Source organism: Megascapheus bottae, chromosome 6, assembly GCF_031878675.1.
Source record: "Megascapheus bottae isolate mThoBot1 chromosome 6, mThoBot2.hap1, whole genome shotgun sequence".
NCBI classification, from domain to species: domain Eukaryota; kingdom Metazoa; phylum Chordata; class Mammalia; order Rodentia; family Geomyidae; genus Megascapheus; species Megascapheus bottae.
The window spans coordinates 25,846,369-25,869,661 of NC_143514.1; the positions used below are offsets into that span (position 1 = coordinate 25,846,369).

Genomic DNA, 23,293 nt, shown 5'->3' on the forward strand with positions numbered 1-23,293 from the left:
AGAAATGTTTAAGTAAACAACAAAGACATACACTCACAAAAATCACAAGGATCCATATTTAGGACTGGTACCAATTTTGAAAACAAAACCAGACAACACAAAAAAACACCTCACAAAACAAGACAGAAGCAGAGACCTTTAAGTACCCCCAAATTTTGATGGCATCCCTGGCAGCAGCCAGAGTGAGGAAGACACCTGGGGCCCTGAAAACTCTCAGGGGTGCCTCCCCATGAAGACTTCTTTTCTCTGGCAGCCGGCTGGCCAAGGCCATCCTACCTGCAAAAACTGCTATCAGGGGGCAAGAGTTTTTTGTTTCTGGTAAGACTCAGAGGGGATTCCACATCCCTCCCGCATGGGACCTAATTCCAGGGAGGGGATTCCGCGTCCCTTGACCACCCCGGCCTTAGAGTGCTTGCTGCGTCCAGCTTTTTCCTCTCTGTTTTAGGCCACAGTGCACTTTCCAGATATACGTACAGAAACACAGAGCGGTTGACCGACTTCTACTTACCTCCAGAGGCCTTTACTTTTCACCCAGGTGACTTCCCCCAAAAAGATGATTAAGAATTCCTGGAGGATAATCAGAGACTCTCTTGGGTCTGACACTATCGATGGGATTCCACATCCACCGGTGGGACTTGAACCCATGCGTCACCCTGTGGTTAAGGACTTTTCCCGGCCAATGCACCAAAAATGTTATGGGGTCAAGAGGAGGGGATTCCACATCCCTCCAGGTGGGGATTCCACGTCCCACCAGAGTCCACCACACAGAGACAGTCTCATATAAAAAGGTGGATTTATTGGGGAAGTAGATGGTGAACTGACCGGCCAGGAACTCAGTGCAGACTCGGGAGCTGACACTGTGACCTGGTCCCATTTTTGAATATCAACTATGTGTCAGGTATTATGTTGGGTGCTTGAACTTACCAAGATGTTTTTCTTCCTTTCATAGACTGAAATAACAAGGTTCAAAAAATTAAAGTGAATGGCCCAAGATCATAGAATTAGTAATACCGCCTGAAAGAATAACCAACAAAAACAAACTATAAGCCCAATGGGAAAGAGCTTCAGGAGGAATATGATCAAATAATTTGAAAGTATGGAAAGATAGCTATGTTCCTTCAAAATGGGATAGGGAGAAGAGTTGCAAGAGTCTGTACAGAAAATGAAAATTAATCCATCTATGGACAAGTAGAGTTGAGCAATCTAAAAACCGTAACTTTCCTTTTATTATTCCTATTATTTAGCTATATATCATTGTTTTTATCCATGCTACCATAAATACAAAGTAGTTAAGTTTCAACCAAGTAGAAGACTCAATGTTAAACATGTGAAAAATTATTTTAATTGATGGTATGTGAGTGTATCTAGAAGCGTTTAATATATAAAGAATGGTTGTAGTGCAAGAAATTCTATTATCAATGTTTCCAGTGAGTGCATATGTCCTTACAACAAATGTAGTTACAGTATTTTTGTTGCTGTTGATTCAGTACTGGATCTTGAACTCAGGGCTTGGGAGCTCAAAGATAGTGCTCTGCTACTTGAGCCACAGTTCCACTTTCAGATTTTTGTTGTTAATTGGAGATAATAGTCTCTCAAATTTTTCCTTCCTGCAAACTATAATCCTCAGATCTCAGCCTCCTGAGTAGCTAGGATTATAGGCATGACCCACCAGTCCTCTGCTACATCACAGCACTCAATCACAGTCTTCATAATAAAAAACTAGTCTTTGAAATGCTTGGTAAATATACTGGTTTTGGGTACAAATGAACCCTCCACTTCTGGAAGCTTGGTATGGGCTCCGATTTAGGTCTCCAATACATGTCCAACGGTTTTTAGTGCCCCTCTGAGAAATACACCATTTGGCATGATCTTGGGAAGAACTGAAATGAGATTGTCGAGAAAGCTTAATGGCTTTGATATTGTAGACGTGATAAGGAAAGGAACAGTTTGAAGGAAGTTCTTGTTTTTTCCTTTGCCAGGTTTCTGTTAGCAAGTGTGTCTTCAACTGCTGAGCCATCCAGGCTGCAAAGATGTCTAGGGTTCAGAAAGAGAGAAATAGCGAGGTTGGTATTTACACTTCGTTAAGTCATTGAAAATATCCTCGGGAATAGAACTCTTCATTCAGCCCTGAAGTCACAAACAATAATAATATAATTAAGGTAATATATAGAACAACAGTTCCTCAATCCTAAAGAAATGTACAAATAAAAGATTCTGTCATCATGACGTTGATAATGATGATATTCGCAAATGTCACTTTTCCACAGATCAATAGAAAAATATGCCTTTTTGCCCTAAAAAGAGCTTTGGAGATGGGTAAGGTCAATTTTAGGATCTTTATAAATCTGTGCTTAAATATTTGTATTTTCCTGAAATCAATGGGGAATTTTAATGAAATGTTTGTGAAGAATTAATAGAAACTGATTTAGTTCCCTAAGTATCAGTTGAGAGGCAGTGTGCACAACGAATTGGGAAAGTAAGTTAGAAAGGAATTAGGGAGAGCAGGGAGTTTGGTCTAGTGGTAAGAATGCTTGCCTAGCATGCACAAAGACCTGGGTTTGATTCCTTGATACCACATACATAGAAGAATGCTGGAAGTAGTGCTGTGCCTCAAGTGGTAGAGTGCTAGCCTTGAGAAAGCCCAAGGATAGTGCTCAGGCCCTGAGTTCAAAGTCCAGGACTGGAAGTAGGGAAAAATGCCAGCTATTCACAATAACTGAGACAAACATAAATATGTACTATACTGGTGGCAGAGAGTTTGGAAAGGATAAATGTGAGTCCAATAGCAGAGTTATAAAACATAGCATTTGATGATGAGCTTCTTACCATCAAGAAAAGAATCCGATTTCGCAAAATGGAGAAAGTTTTGTCCTTGGGCTGACTGGAGTTTGATGAGTTGCTGGCCAGGGGTCTTTGCTGAGCTGGACCCAGCACACAGCTGAGGCATATGGATGAGCTCCTGGTGAAAGATGGTTGGGATGGAGCAGCTATAGATGTTTGGGTTGCAGACCAAGAGCTGAGAATCTGAATGAAAACAACAACAGTAAATAAAAGTAGTGAATTCAGGCATAAATGGAAATATCTACTGTTATTATAGCTTTTACTGTAGATTATAAAATAACCCCTATAAATACTCAGCATTCCTTTCTTTTCCCCTTAAGTAGTGGCCTCCAAGTGGTTTTTATTATGGGGATTAACACTTATTGGGCATCTCCTATTGTCCATATGTAATAGTATAAGTTTTACATTTTTTTCTCATTTAAATCTCATTCTTAGGTAGGTTCTATTATTGTCACTATCCTCATTTAATAGATAAATTAACTAAGACTTCATGTAATATGCCTATAAAACTTGTAATTGATGGAGTTAATATTTAGACTCAGATAATCTGGCCTCAGAGGCTATATGCTTTCATATCTATTCTATATAAGATACATATATATATATACATATACACACATATAAAAGTACAGGACTTCTTATACAATTTTTTTTCCAGTCCTGAGGCTTGAACTCAGGGCCTGGGTTCTGTCCCTGAGTTTCTCTGTGCTCAAGACTAGTGCTCTACCTCTTGAGCCACAGCACCACTCTGGCCTTTTCTGTTTATTTGGTGCTGAGGAATCGAACCCAGGGCTTCATTCATGCTAGGCAAGCATTTTATCACTAAGCCACGTTCCCAGCCTCTCTACTAATTATTTAAGTTCAATAAAAGTCAACTTAATACGAATACAAGCTTTATCTAGATGGTACATAACTAACTAGTATAAGAATTCAAATAGACTAGAGCTTGATTTAGATGAAGGCTCAGCGACTTTTGTCATAAGATGGGGATTTAATGAGAAATATTTTCTCAACCTCCTCTATCTAGAGGCAAGTCACTCTTTACTGCTATTAAGCAACTTCCTCATTAATGATGTTCCTATATTTCTTCTTCCCATACCATAGTTTACCAGATACAAGTAGTTTGGACTGCTGCACTTAGATCTTAAAAGAAGTTTTCTGATTAAGAGGTGTGATGTTGGTAATATAGAGAAAACATTTGATCCACAAAATTTAAAAAACACAGATGAAATTCATACTTTTTTTTTTTTTTTGCTAGTCCTAAGGCTTGGACTCAGAGCCCGAGCACTGTCCTTGGACTTTCTCAAGGCTAGAGCTCTACCACTTGAGCCACATCACCACTTCCAGATTTTTCTATGTATGTGGTACGAAGGAATTGAACCCGGGTCTTCGTACATGCTAGGCGAGCACACTTACCACTAGGCCAAATTCCCCACCCCAAATCCATATTTTAAACACAGTATTTCTCTGTAACACACAAATACACTTTGGTGATTTGGGGTATTCTGGTCCATTATGAAAAATACAGAAGTCTGTAATCAATAGGCCTATACTGTTGTTCAGACTCGATACAACGGAACTGAGAACCAGTAATGAGCCTCTTCTGCTATAGTGTTTCACTATAGCAGAGCCAATATTTGGAATCTATGTATCAGGGTCTATGAATAGACAAGATGACACATTTATTAATGTACTTCTCAGTTCTTGCTGCAACATCGCCATCTTGTTTTCACACACTCCTGTGTTACCTATTGCTTCATACTGGCTGTACTTGAAAGTTATGCACATGCCACTTTGTCCATTTCGTCTTCCTGAGGATGGGTAATCATAGCCCTCTTCAGGAACTGGAGGAAACCCTGGAATAGAATGAATCAGCCAGAACCCCTGGATTCTGTTCCACAGCAGCAAACCTACCAAAGATACATTTAATGTAGATATATTAGAAGGGGAAAAAAGCTCATTTTAAAACTGCAACATTTAGACCTGTTTATGCTTTAGGCAACTGTTTTACTAGGCTAATAATAACAGGATCACACTCAATTTTCAAAGACTTCAAAAACAAATCAGGCACTTAGTAGAATGCTCCATTACTGATAATAAGCTACCATGGAAGGGAAGCGGTAGAACCTATCCTGGGAAGAGTTAAGATGAACTGCATGTTGAAACTACAAGGAAAATTTGTTTTGGCAGGAAGCAAATTTGCTAAAGGGAATTGACCTATACAGTCACCTAGCAAGCGTCAGATAGTGTCCTCACTGAGAAGCACAGAAGGTATTTTCAAGGGCCTTCTTAAAAGCAGAAGTAAAAGAGAGAATATCAGATGAAAAATTATTCTTGCAGCATTGTGTTTTGAGAAACAGATGTCACTTATTTAAGGCAAGTTACCTGATTCAACAGATAAGATAAAAGAGCATGTGAGAGACGGGGGGGGGGGGGGGGGGGGGGGGGGGAGAAAGGGAGCACGAGAAAGAGACTAAACCCATCTTGTTAATCATGTTTAGCAAAACATTTTAGAGCTTATTAAAATGAAAGCCAGAAAGGAAGAAAACAGAAAGGCTTTCATCATCGCATGTCAGGATAAGTTTGGTATGGTAACTAGTCTTCCCAGTTCGCATATAACATATACACCTAAAATCCATTCATGTTTGCTTCACTGTCAGAGTGAAAGCCAAATGTCTGCTAATTATTTCTTTTTCAAAGGGGAATGCCACAAAACGCCTATGGTTGGGGGGAAATAGGATCAATACCTATGTCACAGGGGAAAGTTTTGAAAGTTCTGTTGCCTAACAGAGCTGGATAACCTTCAAGTGTCCCCGATGAATGTGTTCTGAGCTGGAATCACAAATCCCAGCAGGAATGCCATAGACATTAGGGTATCTACTGGTAAAAAGAGCCTTTCCCACTTCCCATTAAACCTTGTTTTCTTTTCCAAACAGCCATTACAAATTACATTCTTAATCACAGATTCTATATTATCAGTCTACAGGCCAATGTAGCGTGCAGTTCTGTTTTATCAGGCCTGCATTACATTTTTAAAACTTTGAACTCAACCTTTAAAACTTGGGGTGAGTTTCCATAAAGGAATTCTCAATATCTCCTGAAAAACTGCATCCAGATAAGACAAGGCAAGAAATAACTTCTCCCTTTACACATCATATGAACCTTCCAGTTATCTGCTACTTGAGCCCACTCTATCTGCTCATAATACCTGCTTGCTCCCTGAAGGTATTTAAGTTTAGAACCTTATGAAGACCACTTATTGCCATAGATAGTTATTCATGATACAGTAATTTGAAAAGGAAGTTGAAAAATAGTAATACTAAGTTGTTTTTTGTTGTTGCTTTTGTTCTTTTTTCATATATTTTTTATTGTAATTAATAGAAGGGTTACGTGATATTTGCCAGATAGAAGGTGCATTAATTCACATACATTGGTACTCTTTCTCATGTCTTAGTCCCCATTTCCCTCCCCCCAACCTCACCCCTCATCTTTTTCCCCCCTTCCCTATCCAATTTCAAATAACCAAATACGCATATATGCAATATATCAGATAACAAAGTGAGATACTGTAACAATATGAGATAACCAAGGGACAGCATAAGAGATGAAGATAACATAGTACATTAAGGACAGCAATCACTCATTATATGGCTTTTGTTTCTATATCCTTTCATTTAGCGTCATGCTATATGGCCTTATGTATCTAGGTTTTGCTCTATTGCAAGTCTCTGCTAGGAGAGTCCAAGGTTTCTACTGATTATGACAAATGAGGGAAACCATTGAGCCTATGTTCCTTTGAGTCTGGCTTACTTCACTTAATAGTATTTTTTCTAGGTCTTTCCATTTCCTAACAAATGGGGCGATGTCATTCTTTCTGACAGCAGCATAGAATTCCATTGTGTACAAATACCACATCTTGTTGATCCACTCATCAACTGAAGGACATCTGGGTTGGTTCTATATCTTTACTATGGTAAATAGTGCTGCAACGAACATTGTTGTGCTAGTGGATTTAGTATGTCCTTGTTTCTGGACCATTGGGTAAATGCCAAGTAGTGGAATTGCTGGCTCATAGGAAAATATTTAAACATATTTCTGTAGTATTTTGAAATTTTATTTTATATTATGCACATTTATATAGGCACAATTTGTAAAGAGAAAATGACAAAGATTACTTTAATAAAGGTTACTATATTTAATAATTTGCAACAGAATTTCTTTTACTTCAAAACTAAAAATAGGGCTGGGAATTTGGCCTAGTGGTAAGAGTGCTTGCCTAGCATGCATGAAGACCGGGGTTCAATTCCTTGGTACCACATATAAAGAAAAAAGCCGGAAGTGGTGCTGTGGCTCAAGTGGTAGAGCTCTAGCCTTGAGAAAGCCCAGGAACAGTGCCCAGGCCCTGAGTTCAAGGCCCAGGACTGGCAAAGAAAGAAAACTAAAAAAATACTTTTTCAAAAATGTTTACTTCAAATGGAGCAGCACATAATGAAGAACGAATTTTTATTAAATGTAGAATATAACTCAAAAGGCCTAACTGATGATGAATGTATACATTAAACACATACACACATACATGAATACACACATGTACTATAGATTTGTTGGTGTCTGTGCACACACATACACACACACATATATATGTAACTGTATGTATCTACATATAAATTAATATTAGTTGGTATTCAAGTAGTTAGCACACAGGATTTTGCTCAAAAGCATATTAAGAAATAAAATAGGATTTTGAAAGGGGCATTTAGTTTCAAGTCAAATGATATAATTACTCACAACTTTCTATATAGAAATTATCCATTTTAATAAGCCAAAAATCTTTTAAAGACAAAAGCTATATTTCTGCTTATAACAAAATGTTCCACTTATAAATAAATGTTAATTGCTCATAAGCAAAAGAAACCAAGAACCATAGTCATACCTTTGGTGTGTCCATATTTTCTGCTGTAATTCATAGATTTGGGGACTCCATCATTGTATATAAAATAGGCTGTGTTGTTAGTCTGTAGGAAAATATTAGGATTATAGTAGCATAAAACATCTACTTGAGGGGCCGGGAGTTTGGCCTAGTGGTTAAAGTGTTTGCCTAGCATGCATGAAGACCCGGGTTCGATTCCTCGGTACCACATACACAGAAAAAAAAAGCCGGAAGTGGTACTGAGGCTCAAGTGGTAGAGCTCTAGCCTTGAGAAAGTCCAAGGACGGTGCTCAGGCCCTGAGCTCAAGCCCAGGACTGGCAAAAAAAAAAAAAAAAAAAAAAACAAAAAAAAAAACAACTTCTACTTGAAGTCACCACAGTAACCCAGCCATCCATATAGAACTTTCATTAATACTCATGAGAAGTAAATCACTCTCCTACTGAGGGCTTGCCCATCACTACGAATTCTACAACCTGCGCGATTAAAGAGGAGGGTTGTCTATGCCCAGACATGCTTGCTTTTGACTCAAGTGGCAGAGGATGTGCATTATGATCTGTAGGTGAGGGCAATATTGCCATTTTTCTTGGTTGTTTGGGGTTTCAGATGAAGCAACTGGAGTACTGAATTATTTGTTCAGGAAATGAAGGAACAAGTAATCAAGAATTGCACTTGAAGTTTGTTTCCATTAATATTATAGGCACGGCATAGAGTAATGAGGATCAGATTTCTAATGTCTATTTTGTGCTTCTCTGAATTAGTATAGCTTGTAATTAGTCAGAGCACTTGTTATCTGCTCCTCTTCCTCTCTGATATCGGAGTTCTTGTTTTAATCCATTTCTTTTTTTTTTTTTTTTTTTTTTTTTGCCAGTCATGGGCTTGAGCTCAGGGCCTGAGCACTGTCTCCTTGGACTTTCTCAAGGTTAGAGCTCTACCACTTGAGCCTCAGCACCATTTCTGGCTTTTTTTCTATGTATGTGGTACCGAGGAATCAAACCCGGGTCTTCATGCATGCTAGGCAAGCACTCTGCCACTAGGCCAAACTCCCGGCCCTTAATCCATTTCTTAAAGCGCCACTACTTTTCTAACTTGCTATTTCCCTTAGAAAAGGTAACAAAAATTAATGTGTAACATTGGATTTCCTCTGATAAGGCAAAATGGAAGTCAATTCTCCCAACAACTAAATCCCTAATGCACAATAAGGTTATTATTTTGAGTACCTCTTTATGTCATGTTTTGGAAACGTGTTTGTATTTGTTCTGGGTAGTTCCATTCCATTTGTGTCATGATTCAGTCAGTGACTCTTATCAAAAGCTAAATAAAAACAGGAAAGGATAACCAATGTCTTAAAAAAAAATCCCTTTCTGTTATCTCAGAAAAAAAGTTAAGAATGGCTCTTTTGCAATTAATTATTTGACAGAACTTAAATGCATGTTATGGATGTGCACGATGGCTACTGTATTTCGGCATAGCCAGTAAAAGAAGCTATTTTCTTACCCTTGTTTTCCAATAATCAGTCATGGCTACAGAATGACATTTGTACCATGTTTCTTGAAGACACGATAATTGTCCAAGAAGCAGCCCCTGACTGTGATAAGAGATCATGTATGTACCTTTGGATGCAATGTGGAAGGATTCTGGGAAGGTCTGGTCAAGAACGTTTTGTCTTATAATACAAGAAGTATATTTATTGTTCTAACCAAGAATATAATTAATAATCAACTAAGGTTGAAAGAGTTCAGACTTCATGCTCAGGGGAAAAGTTATTGATAAATGAAAATGCTCACAGATGAGAATATAGGCCCAGTGATAATACTGGAACAGGTGCCAAGTGAGCCAATAATTTGGCATTACTTTAGTTTATGATGGCATGTTTCTTTATCTCTGAGGTTGATTTTGGTAGTTATACTGGGCTAATTTGAAGTTCGTTTTCTTCAAGTTACTGGGATTGGATTAGGGCGAGTGAGTAAAAAGAAAAATCTTCCAAAAAAGGAAGGACTTGTAGATTCTGTTTAATCTACTTTATACGATTCAAATAAATGATGACAGTAACATACCTTGGAGCCATATGTGTCATACAGTGGTTGTAAGGTCCTTCCCAAAGCACTTCTGATGGTATTCATTAGCTGCTCACTCCTTCTCCATCTTCTAATTGTCGAGTCTAGGTACAAGTATTCTAGCCCAGTTTCTCCACCTTGTCCTTTAGGTAACTTATAAAAGATAAACCTAAAAAAAAGTCACAAATTACTGACTGGTCACTTACTGACCAGTAGCAGGATTATTTTAAGTGTTGAACACTTGTCATCTCCTGCTCATGTTTCACAGAAGGAAGCCAAAGAAAGGGACCTGCTCAAGGCCTCTTCCTCTGCTTTTCCTTTCCTCCTTACTAGAGATATGAGTCTGAATGGGATATGTTCTAAGACATCCTTTGCTTGGAAGTTCGAATGATTGAAGTAGAAGTCCATACACATTGAGAGTGACTTACTCTATTGTTCTTCTTGTCTTAGTGGTTGCAGATGGGAGAAAGGTAAGGGCTTAGAGAATTCATCTTGCAATCTCTTCTACCATAATAACTTGATGTTTCACATCTTTGTAGCTGTCCAGCTGAACCATAGCTCTATTTCTGGCTTTTTGGCACTTCATTGTTAATAAGAGTCTCACAGACTTTCCTGCCCAAGAGGTCTTAGAATCTCAATGCTGGTATCTCAGTTTCCTGAGTAGCTAGAATTGCAGGCATGAGCCACTGCACCCGTCCAGATCATTCTTTCCTGTGTACTATATGATCTTAGCTATTCACGCTAGACACTGATAGTCCAAATTATGACAATTGAATATACCCCAAGGGCAAAACAGACCTAATTTGTGAATCACTGATCTTGCCAGACATTTTCTACTAACATGAACCTACAGCTAACTCCTAAACTTACAATAAGCTAAACATTATAAAACACATACTATTAAAACTGTCTATCCCTAAGAGCTTTGCACTAGTTACTTGATTCTCTTCATTCATATGCTTCTATTTGAGCACACTTGTTCCCTCCTTATTTGTTTATTTATTTATTTATTTTTATTTATTTTTTCAGTCACAGACCCAGGCCCTTGCATGTAGCAGGCAGGCAACAGACAATTATTCTCTGGTACTAATATGATGGCCTCTGCACTTCAACTATCTTAGTAATTTGTAGCAGCTAAATATCAAGTTGCTTATAGTCTCTTACATATATGTGAAGAATGAATGTGTATATTCAATTGTAGCAAAAATATAGGTGGTGTACACAGCAGTTAGGAGCTAGAGGTAGAAGGGTTGTGAGTTCTGGGCTATAGTGTAAGGCCTTGTCTCAAGGAAACAAAATAAACAGATGGCTTTCATGAATCACGTTTGGTGGCCTACTACTGAAGTATTGGGGGACTGTTAATGTTCTATGACCAGTATTCTTAAACATTTTTTGAAGGTGATTATCTTCAATTATATGCTATCTCTTTCTAGTCTTGACTTTTATGTCGAGGTCCAGATAAACTCAAGCAAAAATATGTTCCAGAAACATCCAATTCCACATTTTAGAGTCAAGTTTGCAACATTTTACTACAAATCTGTTCATCCCATTCTATCAGAGAAGTATCTACATAGTCATAGAAGCCAGAAACATAAGTCTTTCTTACAGGTCTTTATTTCTCCACTCAATCTGTGCATCCCCGAACTTATCTCACCAGAATGCCTTTTTCTTTGTGTTTTCACCACCACTTTAACTCAAGTCTACACAATGTCTTAACCTGTGATGCTATGAAAGTCCTATTGCTGTCTAACTCGAGACTGATTCCCTTCTGTCTACCATTCATAGTGCCACCAAAGGGCATCCCAAAGTGTGCATCTGACAAGATGGCAGCCCTCATTCACAACCTTTCATTAGTGCCCCACTCATGTAAGTTCAAACTCCAAAGCTCAGCCCAGGAATTTCTTTACCATCTAGACCTTCTTTTAATTTGAACATATTTTTGCGATTAATTTAGTTTTAAATTATTGCTATGTAATTGTACAAATGAATTTCTATTCAACGTGTCAGTTTTTGAATATAATGCCTCATCACGCATGTCATCCCTTTCATCATTCTCCCCACCTCTTCCAACCTCGCCCATCCCCTCCATTTACCTAGTTACATTTTCACATATTTCCATTGAATATTAGGACAGTCTTCGCCAAACCTTTATTTCTCAATGGGTCTACCCCATTCTCCCAGACTATAATACCTTTCCCCAACGCCTCTCCCAGCTTCCTAGTTAACCACCTGGTAAAACACCTGCAGCTTCACGACCACTCATTTCCATTCTGTCTCCCCTGCAATGCTGGAAAAGTCGTATTGCTGCCTCTGACTATTAAAATGTACATCAGTTATTTAAAGAACTTACATCCTTGGAATCCTCTCCTGCATATACTATACCTGAGTTAATTGTGTAGATATGCATATAACCCTGTACATGTTTACATACATAATTTAGATCTAAGTTCCAACTATGGGAGAAAACATACATCTTTTGTATCTCCCAGCTTGACTTAACATAATTTTTTCTAGATTCATCCATTTCCATGCAAGTAACAAAGTATCAGTCTCCCTGACAGATGAGTAAGTCTTTGACTCTGACCTTCCTTTTTAAGCTTACCTCCTGTTAATTCTGACCCGATTTCCTCAAGTTCTAGCAGCTCCCACTTTGCCTTTTTGCCTCTGTACTACCTTTTTGCTCTTTTATTAGTTTGGGATGGTTTTATATCTTCTTTGTCTTTTTTCTAATGACTTCATAACTGTTCTTAAAACTTAGCTCAAAAACTACTTCCTCAGAGAAGCCATTATATGCCCTCCCCCCCCCCCCCCCCACAATTCTCTATCTATGCCTTTCAGATATAGCTGTGTGATCCTTTAGGGTAAAAACTATCTTTTATGTCTTTCAAACTCAGCACAGGCCCTGGAAGGAGCTGATGAGTGTTGACAGACTGAGTGAATGAATCTGTGTTCTCCAGCTGGAAGTTCACACAGACTTTGGTGCCAGCCATAATGTCAATCCTAAGCGTCCTAATTAAAGAGCAGAAAAGTGACCATGGGTATAACACAACTCTGTGATTAGTCCCTTCGCTATGTTATTAGCTGCCAGTGATCTCCCAGCCACTCCAACAACTAGCTTGCCTGTATTGACGAATAAACCAAAGTTAACTAAACAGCTCCCTGTGTAATCATGCCTGCCTTCTTGTCCTCATAAGGAGAGAAGCATGCTTCCAGTTCAGAAGGAAAGTCATCCACCTTCGCTTCTTTGCCAATCTCAGAAAGGATGTTGAAAGGCTAATGTTAGGAAAAGCCACAAGTAAATAAAAGAAATTGCCAGCTGTCAGAAGTTGTCAGTTTGGTCTCACCCTGAGCCCACAGCTTTGCCCTGCAGAGAACAGCCAAGCCACAGATACATGCTCAGTGCTTTCTCAGTGACAACAGAAGCTGATCCGGTCTGCCCACTGTTACACCTCAGGGTTCTTTCTTTCTAAAATCAGGAAGTGACAGGCAAGTTTTCCTTAGGGACATCATGCCAGATTGCCTCTCACACACTGGCTTTCAATTTGCATGTCTCAATCTTTACATTTCATTTACCTACCAATCCACAGCTTCACCCTCTTCATTTCTGCAGGCTATTGTTGATGCCTCCAGGATCCCAAAAAGGCTAAGAAAGAGCAGAACCAGGGTTGTTTTTACACGTCCTGTGGTCATTTTTTGGTTACCCTCATTCCATGTCACAGCAAGGAACTTTCCCCAGAGGTTGTGGAGTCTAAGCTTTAAATCTCACTCAGGCTGGGCTGGCTCCAGCATTTGATTCTATTCACCTCTGCTGTTCCCTGCTTTGGCACTTTCAGAATAGATGAATCCCATGTAAACATGTGATTGTGTCACAACACCCAGCGTGACTCCAATGCCTTTGTGCTCAATTGTTGGCTAGTTTGCAAAAATCATCAAAAAGTTCTGGAGAGGAAAAATGGAGAAATAATACATGCACTATATATATAAACAACATATTTTAGTGTACTTTGTATATAATATAGTAGTTTACTGCATATATTATAGTATAGGATACAGTGTACTGCAATACTACATACTATATGTTATGTATATAACAAATGTATAGCATATAGTATACTAAATATGCTATAATATATAACAAAAATATACTATATAAATGCATATAAATATGTATAAATTAAACTCTGTACTTTGGAGTGATTAATGTGAAGTTTAGTAAGAAGAGACATGCCGTTGACTAACAGATGTTGAATTAAACATGTCGTATGTTTTTGTCTTCTTAGAGAGAGCAAATGCATGTGGTTTGTACATTAAGTAGAAATAACAAACTGTATGCCTTAGTAATTGTCAGGGCTGGTCATATATAACGATCTGTTAAGGACATAATTGCTAAACAATGTTATAAAGGAATGTTTCAAAGTAAGAGCAAACTAAACCATATTTTATTAAAAAATGCTGACATATCTTCTCCACCTCCCTGATTTTGGCCAGTCAGTATAGAGCTTCGATGTAAAAAGACCTTGGGTCTGTTTTATTGGCTATTGTGCAACCAGGTAAATAAGTAAATTGACCACCTTCTCTTCAAGTCAGGTAAAAACAAAGCTGACAGGCATTTGCTTTTCTGCCCTCTTCTTTCTCATTCTTGAAAGTGAATCTGAAGTCAAAAGCCAAGGGAAAATGGCTCATGACCATAACAACTGTAAGATGGTAAGATGCCTTCATTCTTTGGGGAAGAAGGAAGGAGCAGATATCTGAACAGAATTTGTTTAAATTCATGGTGCTCTTAAATCAATAACTCTCAAAAGAAATAACAGTTAACTTTCTATCTGGAAGTCATGATGACTTTAATCTATCCTTCTGATTATGGGTACAGATTCAAGTCTTTTAGAGGACTTAGATTAGATCAAAGCGTTTCAAATCACTTCTGTGCTAGAATCTTGTGGGAAATGGGAAGCTCATGAGTCTACTCCTAAGACAGTGTTATGAGGAAGAGTCTGGGCTACCTGTCCGCCTTCACTGACATACTCATACCTGCATATTTGTGGGCTTTTCTTCAAAGTTATCAAATCAGAATCATTCCGGTTGAATTCAGCAATCAGGAATCTGTGTATTTAATGAGTTCATTGTTGAGGTTGCAGCACCTTGTTTTTTACTTTGTTTTGCCTCATTTCGCCAGTATTTGGCCAATTGCACTCTCGCTATGTTGTTTTGCACAAGGATGGTGCCCTGGCACTTGAGCCATGTTGCCACATTTCCACTTTCAACTGTTTTGCGGGTTAATTGTAGATAAGAGTCTCACAGATTTTCCTTTCCCAGCTGGCTTTGAATCCATGATCCTCAAATTTCAACTTTTTGAGTAGCTAGGATTACAAATGCATGAGACTCTGGCACCCAGCCAGCACTGTGGTTTTTGTTTTTGTTTTTGTTTTGAGGTTCAGGCTACATGATATGTGATAGACCCACATCCTTCAATGGGGAAACAGACAAAACTGGATAAATCAAGGAACTATTTTATTACAATTTTCCCATGGATATTCTGCTGTGCTCAGCCAGAGGACTTTAAAAACGTCAAACAATCCACTTTATGTTAAAGTGAAACAATATTCATTTCATTTTTTATCTTTTGAAACTCTTTGAGATTATACTTGTTATAACAGAACATACTTTGTATAGGATTCATTGGTGTATTTAGAGAACATAAGCAATTTGCCTGTGATTATGTAGATTGAAACCTGTTTGCCAAATAGGATAAAAAAATAATTCTTGTTTTTTTTTCTCAGATGTTTGAAAACATGTTTACTGATGTTTCTGTAAACTGTAAATCTGAGATGTCTGAATTAGAATGGCATCTGTGAAATCCACTTATTTCAAGGCATAGAACAACATTATCGTGTTGGTTTCTTTCAGATGTCACTTTTAACAAACTTCCTTAACTCCTGGTGTTGTTGATCTCACCATATCAACAATCTCCTATATGTAACCATTACCATGTCCTACACTGTCTGTATTAGATTCTGGGGGTTTCTATTATGACCCTAAAGTTTAGATTTCAGTGTGTTCTGGTTTTTACTACAAGTGGCAAAATAATTTTAGGAAAAGTAATGTGCAAATTTATGACAAAGAAATTGAAAACTGGGCAGGAATGTTTTCTTACAATGTTTCCTGGCTCCTGAAACTCAACTAGTAAAATGATACACAATATCCTGGTTCCTTTACTAATTAGTGAAAAAATAACTTCATCATTGTAACTTGTCCAAGTAGACCGAACAAGAAAGAAATTTTCACTTGGAAAAGAGCTCCTGATTTTTATGAACATTGGCATTCGCTCAGTAATTATGGATCCCAGTTTTGATGTTCTTGAGTAATATTTCAGCATTCCTTTTGTTATATATTTCTAGTACATCTTATACCTCTTTCATATAGTCTGAGTACTTGATTCTTTATTTGGAACTTTGATTTCTCAAATTCCCTGTAGAGAAGTAATCTGTTGCTCAGTCTATCTTTTCCAAATAATGAATTATTTTATTGAATTGTTTGTTTCTTTTTTTATTTATTTTTTTCATTTATTTTTTTTATTGTAATTAGTAAAAGGGTTATATGATATTTGCCAGATAGAAGGTGCATTAATTCACATACATTGATACCCTTTCACATTAATTTGCTTCTTAATCCACTTAGTAGTACATTTCTAGAAGGTTCGGTAGTTTTTTCAGATTTACTTGGTAAGTTTATGGAATTATTTCTTGCTTATATGCCTGACTACACATTAAATATTATTTTATATTTTCTTTCTAATTATTTTTCAATGTTATATAGAGAGAGGGGGTTACAGTTACAATCACAAGGTAGTGAGTTCATTTCTTTTCAAACATTATTATACCTCCTCATGTTTTTCTCCCACTTTCCTTCCCAAGGAGTTTTTTGAGATTAAAATAAAGTTGTTTTTTCCAGACTCTGGTCTATGTTGGTTTCATCAAAATGCATTCATCCTTTCAGCATTCCTGAGAGTCAGGCTGCTGGCTTTATTTATATTCTTGGTATATTTTAGTCATATGACTTCCATACCATAAAATTTAGTTTAGTTTTTTCTCATACTTTTGATAGACTGAGTAAAATCTAAAATGAGACATACTGAAGGAAAACACGGATATATTTTTGGGAGGAAAGGGAAATGCCTTGACTTATTTTGATGAAAAGAAGAAAGACAAACTTAGAAAAATGAATTAATTGCTAAAGAGAAATAGGGTTAAAGGGAAGTATGATTAAAATGAGCAGAAGAGAATGGAAACATGTGTTGCACTAATTCCTATTCCTCTTTCAAGTTGCTTTGAGAGCATTACTTCTTCCTGTAAGCCGTTCTTCTTTCTTTCCTCTTGCTTTTTTTCTCTCTCTCCCTCCCTCTTTTCCCCTCTTTTTCCTTCCTTCCTTCTTTCTTTTCTTCTTTTGTTACCTCTTTCCCTCCCTCCTTCCCTCCCCCCACCTTAGGGTTTTATTACCAGGCCTGGGCACTGTCCCTAAACTTTTTTCTCCTCTCAAGGCTGCTGCTCTACCACTTGAACCACAGCTTTACTTCTGACTCCTTTTTTTTTTTTTTTGGAGATAAGTGTCCCACAGACTTTTCTGACCCAGCTGGCTTTGAACTGCACCTCTTAAATGTCAGCTTCTCCTGAGTATCTAGGATTATAGATATGACAGAGATGCTAATGGTCAGCTGGAACAATTCTTGATCTTTCCAAAACTGGCTTAAATTTCTCTGAAATATATTTCTAGAACTCAGTGTAGTCCCTCCTACCCCCAGCCCATTCCATGCCTTCCCATTCTCAATACAGACCTGACACAGGGCTAGGGCTGATATGTAGAGGTGACCAGGATGTGGGTTTACTCTGCCTCCTCTTTCCATACAGTCAGTGTAAGAACACAGCCTGTGGTAAGATCAGGAGGCCTGGATTTTTCTATTAGAATAATTGACAACAATGTGTTACTAATCACTTGACTAGTTTTCTGTGTCTTTCTGTAGACCTGGATGCCAAATCTGGCCCACAGTTTGCTTTCATAAATAAAGTTTCATTAGCACACAGTCAGAATTTCTTTATTATATTCAGCTTCTTTTATGTTGTAATGACAGCGTTGAGTTGTTGAAACAGTGACCCTACTATATGGAACACTTAAAATATTAACCATGCAATTTTTCACAGAAGGCCGTTCTAAAATATAATCACTCTGAGGATAGAATAGTATCTGCCTTGTTTGCTGTTTGTTGTATCTTCAGGCCTAATAGTACTTGTCACCTAGATGAAGCTATGTTAGTATAGCTGTGTGAATACATGATTTCACAGACTTCTAGTTGGAGTTATATGGAATTCAGAAGAACTAAATCTAAACAGAGAAATAAAAGTGGGTAATTAGTAAACAAAGCCTCATAAAGAATTTTATTGTAATGTAGATAAGTCAGGGAGTTAGCCATAGTGAAAAGAACCAGGCAGATCTGGTTCGGTGCTTATGCTTGCCTCTTACTAGTTGTGTTTTTTGTTGGTGTTGTGGTAGTCGTTTATGCAGGGGCACATGTTTGTGCAGGGGTAAATTTCTTTTTTTTCCATTTATTTTTTTCTTATAATTATATATATCTTATATTCACCAGATAGAAGATGCATTACTTCACAAACATTGATATCCTTTCTCATGTCTTGGTCTCCATTTCCCTCTCCCCACCCCCGCCCATGGGGGTAAATTTCTACCTGATAGTACCTCAGTGTCACCAACTCTCTCTCTACTACTCCAGTCTCTCTATTCTCTGTGTGATTTTAAAACTAGTTTATTTTATTTTTTAATTTTTGTTAATTTTGACAAGGAGAAATACGTTTATTTTTGTAAAGACTTTTTCTTTTTTTATTGTATTTTATTGTTGGGATAATGTGTAGAGGGGTTACAGTTACATTTGTCAGGTAGTGGGTACCTTATTTCTTGAGCCTTAATACCCTTTTAAAACTAGTTTATTTTAGACTAGGAATTCTTTCTGCCAACTCAGAGTGCTGTTGTGATGCATAGTTAAGACAGTGTAGATGTCTCCAAGTGTCTGTAGTATGGCCTGTTCATTTCTTTTGGGATCAGTGCTCTCTATCTCTAATGAGACTTGTTGAGTTGACCAAAGGGTGTGTGCATGCGTGTGTGTGTGTGTGTGTGTGTGTGTGTGTGTGTGTGTGTGTGTGTATGCTTGAACTCAGAGCCCGGCCATGTCCTTGAGCTTTTTTTGCTCAAGGCTAGTACTCTACCACCTGAGAGCTAACACTCCCAGCTTTTTGGTGGTTATCTGGAGATAAGAAGCTAATGAACTTTTCTGCGAGGACCAGCTTTGAACCTCAATCCTTAGATACCCAGCCTCCTGAGTAGCTAAGATTGCAGACATGAGCCTGCAAAGTCCAAAACCATTTTCTGTGTATTTCAATAAAAATTTCTTAAACCACAGTCAGATGTCTCTACCATTTCTTTATTTTTATTTGTTTTTTTCTTTTTCTTTCTTTCTTTTTGCTTCAATTCTAGGAAACCTTGTTCCTGAAACTGTTAATGCTTTGGAAAGCCTGACAAGAATATTAGACTTTGGCACTTAGTGATGAGTTTCTCTTCCTTGGTAATAGGTGAAGATTGAAAATAACTGAGTACTTATAATTGGAATCCTCATTAGGTAACAGGTTACCCTTTCTTTCTACCATAATTATGCAGATTAGTTTTTATATTGCTCTTGAAACATCTGCTTGACAAATTCTCTTCAGAGTCAACTTTGAACATAAGGCATGTCCCCTTTGATAGAAACAAGCCATACACAAGTTAAAGCGACATGCCATTTTCTACTGGAGATCAATATGGTCTGGAAGGAGACACATCTAACATTTAATAGATCCCAGGCAACCCATTCCCCCTCCCCCAAATCCATCTGCCTTTAAAATGAGTACTATTGTTATTCTTAGCATTCTTATCTATTGTTTAAATCCGCTAGAGTGATACCTAGATTGTTCATATGAGTGCTCTTTTTTATCAGATTAGTTTGGCATGTTCTCTGAAATCTTTCTGTTTACAAATGCCCAAGAAAATAGCCAGATGAAGGAGACACTGACTATTGGAAGAATTTTCTCTGCACATTGGAAGGACAGAAAGGCTGTCTTTATGCACAATTCCCTCTATCTCAGAACTCTGCAACTGAATCGTGATATTTATATCATGAATGTGATATAAATATGTATGACAGTTCCGAAATAGCTACTTTTTAAATTTTTTTTCTTTCTTATGGAGGATAGAGCGGACCCTTATGGAAACCCTTCTGAGACTTCAGAGAAATCTCTAGTTATTTTACATTTATAAGAAAATTTCATCCTAATCTTATCTCAGACTTTTCCTAATGGCTTTTTCTCTGAGTAAAACCTACTTTTATTAGGCCATGTCTGATGAATGCATGGACACCCAGATCAAAAGTTTAAAGAGCTGAGCACAGGTGGCTCAAGCCTGCAATATTAGCAATTCAGGAGGCTGAGCTAAGAGAATTGAAGATCAAAGCCAGCTCAGGCAGAAAAGTCCAATTAATCACACACACACACACACACACACACACACACACACACACACACACACTCACACACACACACATACATTAATAAGAATTAGAAAAGGCTAAAAACAAGCTGGGTGTGGTGGCTTACACCTATAATCCTAGCTACTCAGGAGATTGAGATCTGAGAATCAGGGTTCAAAGGCAGCCCGGACACTAAAAAGTCCGTGAGACTCTTATCTCCAATTAATCACCAAGAAACCAGAAGTGGTGCTGTGGCTCAAGAGGTAGGGTGGTAGCCTTGAGCTGAAGAGCTCAGGGGGAGCGCCCAGACCCAGTGTTCAAGTCTCATGAATGACAAAAGAAAAAAGAAAGAAAGGAAGAAAGAAAGAGCTAAAAACAATAACCTGAACTTGTGTGTACCAGTATGCAAACACTGGTATTGAAAGGAAGCACGGATAAAGGCACAGGTGCCAGAAAGCACTGTGTCTAAGTGGAAAGAGTTGGCTTTATGTAAAGATTTGTCTTTAAGTAAAGGTTTGTCTGAGCAGGTAGGATTTATTCATTTTCTTGTACCAGCAGAAATAGGAAAGCCAGTGACTGAAGTATGGCATACTGGAATGAGAACATGTAGTAGAGGCTTAAGTGCTGCAATATTACTACTTCTGCTACAATTCATCATTGAATAGAGAGGCTAATGCTGGCTTCACAAGAGATCTTTTCTCTTGTTCTGTTTCATCCTCCACCCTGTAAAAGTTTTTATAAGAAAAACAGACGGAGATAGTAGGCTCTATTTCTATCCTTTCCTTTCATCTTACAACCTAAAAATTTGAACATGAAACTGAATTTCTGCAGTGACTTGAGGCTAAAAACAATGTTTTCCTTATTACATTTATCTTGGATAAATTTATGACAATAGACAAAGCACTGCTGAGCACTATGAAGGATCTGTAGAGAATTGCTGCTTTATGCCAAACCTGGGAGGCTTTCAGGACATTAATATTAAGACATGTCTAGCCAGGCATGGTGGCTCACGCCTGTAATCCTAGCTACTCAGGAGGCTGAGATCTGAGGATCAAGGTTCAAAGCCAGCCCCGCACAAACGAACCTGAGACTCTTATCTCTAGCCTCTAGAAAATGGGAAGTGGAACTTGGCTCAAGAGTAGGGTGGTAGCCTTGTACTGAAGAGCTCAGGGAGAGTACCCAGGCCAAGATCAAGCCTCATGACTCCGCCCCCCCACACAAATAAAATAAAAGACATGTCCACAAATAAACATAAAGAAAGAAGAAAATACCCTCTTGTCTATTGGAGGCTATTTCCTGCAATGAAAATTCGAAGGCAAGAGCTGAGCTTTATGAGGAGGTTAGGCATAGGGAGATAAGGTATTCTAGGCAGAGGGAAAAGGTTTGGATTAGAAGTTAAGATCCCAGACATGGTAGAAGTCAAATTTTTTTTTGCCTTAGTTCTTATCTAGAAAGTGGGAAAAGGTGTCTGCTCTTGTAAGTATTGAGCTCTGAGTTCTTTCCATCAATATTCCGTCACTTTCTATCCTGTTACATTTCAAATTGCATGTAGTAGAGGGGAGTTTTTTTCTTGTGCATAGAGCTAGGAAAATATTTATTACCACTGATATTATGCTCAGAGACATATTTGAGGAAATTGAGACTGCTTTTATAAGTTTGTTTCCTCAGGCCATACAAGCTTGAGGAGCAACAACCAAAGGTATGTATAAATCAGGCAATTTAAAACAAGACCAATGAGAGTAGATAAGCAGAAGTAGTCTATATCAACCAAGCACAGTGCCTCCTGCCTGTAATTTTAGTTATTCAAGAGGCAAAGAACAGAAGGATAGCAGTTTGAAGTTATCTTAGACAAACTATTAGCAAGCAGTATAAACTGGGCATAATGGTATAAGCCTGTTTAGGAGTTATAAACAGTGGTGGCTTAGGCATGAAGGTGAGATCCTACTGAAAAAAGTAAAAGCAGAAAGGCATTGGGCTAGTGAGAGAGTGCCTGCCTGCCTAGCAAGTGCCAGACTCAGTACCTCAACAAGTTCAAACTCTAGTACCAAGAAAACAAAACAAAACAAAACAAAATTGGGCCCTACTAGAGCAGCAGCCTCTTGATTTTACCTATCTAATCTCTTATTTGTAGTATACTGTCAATACTTGTCCATATCAGTAACTGAACTGATCATTTACTACAACATTTGATATATAAAAATTATTTACCAGTGATCATTGTAAGTAGCATTTATTGAGCAGGTACTATTTTAATGCTTTGTGTTTTTAAATCCTGAGAGACTGACACAAAATTTGCTCTCATTTTATACCAGGAGAAATGTACCTTTATTCTTAGCTAATGGGTGTAAAAGATTCTACCTGGGCTGCCTGACATTAGAGTCAAAGACCATGGTCTCAGCACCTGCCCACACAACCTAGGGCTGAGACAAGCCAGTGTGCAGGTGCTTGTGCCATAGATCTGCCACCGTTGTCTGCATTATACACAGTGGGGTTCTAACACTTCTGCTTTGTCTGACTACAAAATTTGGGGATAACAAGACCATTTCTTGTTGGGCCATTATCTGCTGGGCCATATTCTGCCAAGAGACTCTCAGGTCATCTGATTTTGCTGTACCTTGCTCCAGGCTCAGATAGCTAAATCCATTATATTCTGGCTTATTTTTCAGTAAATTTTTGCTCAAGATTTGTTCAGGGGTACATGGGATTTGTTTTTTGTTTTTTGTTTTTTTAGAAAGTCTCACAATATATACTAGGCTAGCCTTGACCTTTCAATCCTTTCACATTAACCACTCAAGTGCTGGGATTATATGTCTTAACCAGCATGTCTGGTTTAGGTGTCTGACTAGTTTTGTTTAAGTGTACCAGAAGTTTGCTGCGGAAGGCTGACCTCTCTCTTGGGTGTCTTAAAT

The 23,293-nt window shown here is 38.0% G+C and overlaps 2 protein-coding genes and 1 pseudogene across 2 annotated transcripts in view; 1 reads left to right on the forward strand and 2 right to left on the reverse strand.

Annotated features, from left to right (window-relative positions):
• Positions 1–1,355: 1,355 nt before the first annotated feature.
• Positions 1,356–13,516, reverse strand: Dnase2b (deoxyribonuclease 2 beta). Its single transcript, XM_090333708.1, has 6 exons — positions 13,404–13,516; positions 9,827–9,995; positions 7,775–7,856; positions 4,590–4,751; positions 2,827–3,024; positions 1,356–2,034 (listed from the first exon to the last, which is right to left on the reverse strand). The coding sequence occupies exons 1-6, from the start codon at positions 13,514–13,516 to the stop codon at positions 1,694–1,696; spliced, it is 1,065 nt and encodes a 354-aa protein (XP_090189834.1). The 3' UTR covers positions 1,356–1,693.
• A 953-nt stretch (positions 13,517–14,469) lies between these two features.
• The window catches only part of LOC150061582 (uricase), a 37,131-nt gene continuing 28,307 nt past the window's right edge, over positions 14,470–23,293 (forward strand). The window contains exon 1 of the mRNA XM_090333709.1: positions 14,470–14,530. Coding sequence (XP_090189835.1) covers positions 14,501–14,530 — 30 coding nt within the window. The 5' untranslated portion in view covers positions 14,470–14,500. The remainder of the gene's footprint in view (positions 14,531–23,293) is intronic.
• LOC150061583 (small nucleolar RNA SNORA51) lies at positions 17,628–17,766 on the reverse strand (annotated as a pseudogene).

Bases quoted from the DNA above. Each gene is read 5' to 3' on its own strand.
- Dnase2b (XM_090333708.1), bottom strand. From the start codon at position 13,516: ATGACCACAGGACGTGTAAAAACAACCCTGGTTCTGCTCTTTCTTAGC. The intron at 4,752-7,774 runs GTATGACTATGG...TATCTTTGGTAG, and splicing joins AAAATATGGACACACCAAAG to GTTTGCTGCTGTGGAACAGA. The intron at 3,025-4,589 runs GTAACACAGGAG...GTTTTCATTCAG, and splicing joins CAGCCAGTATGAAGCAATAG to ATTCTCAGCTCTTGGTCTGC.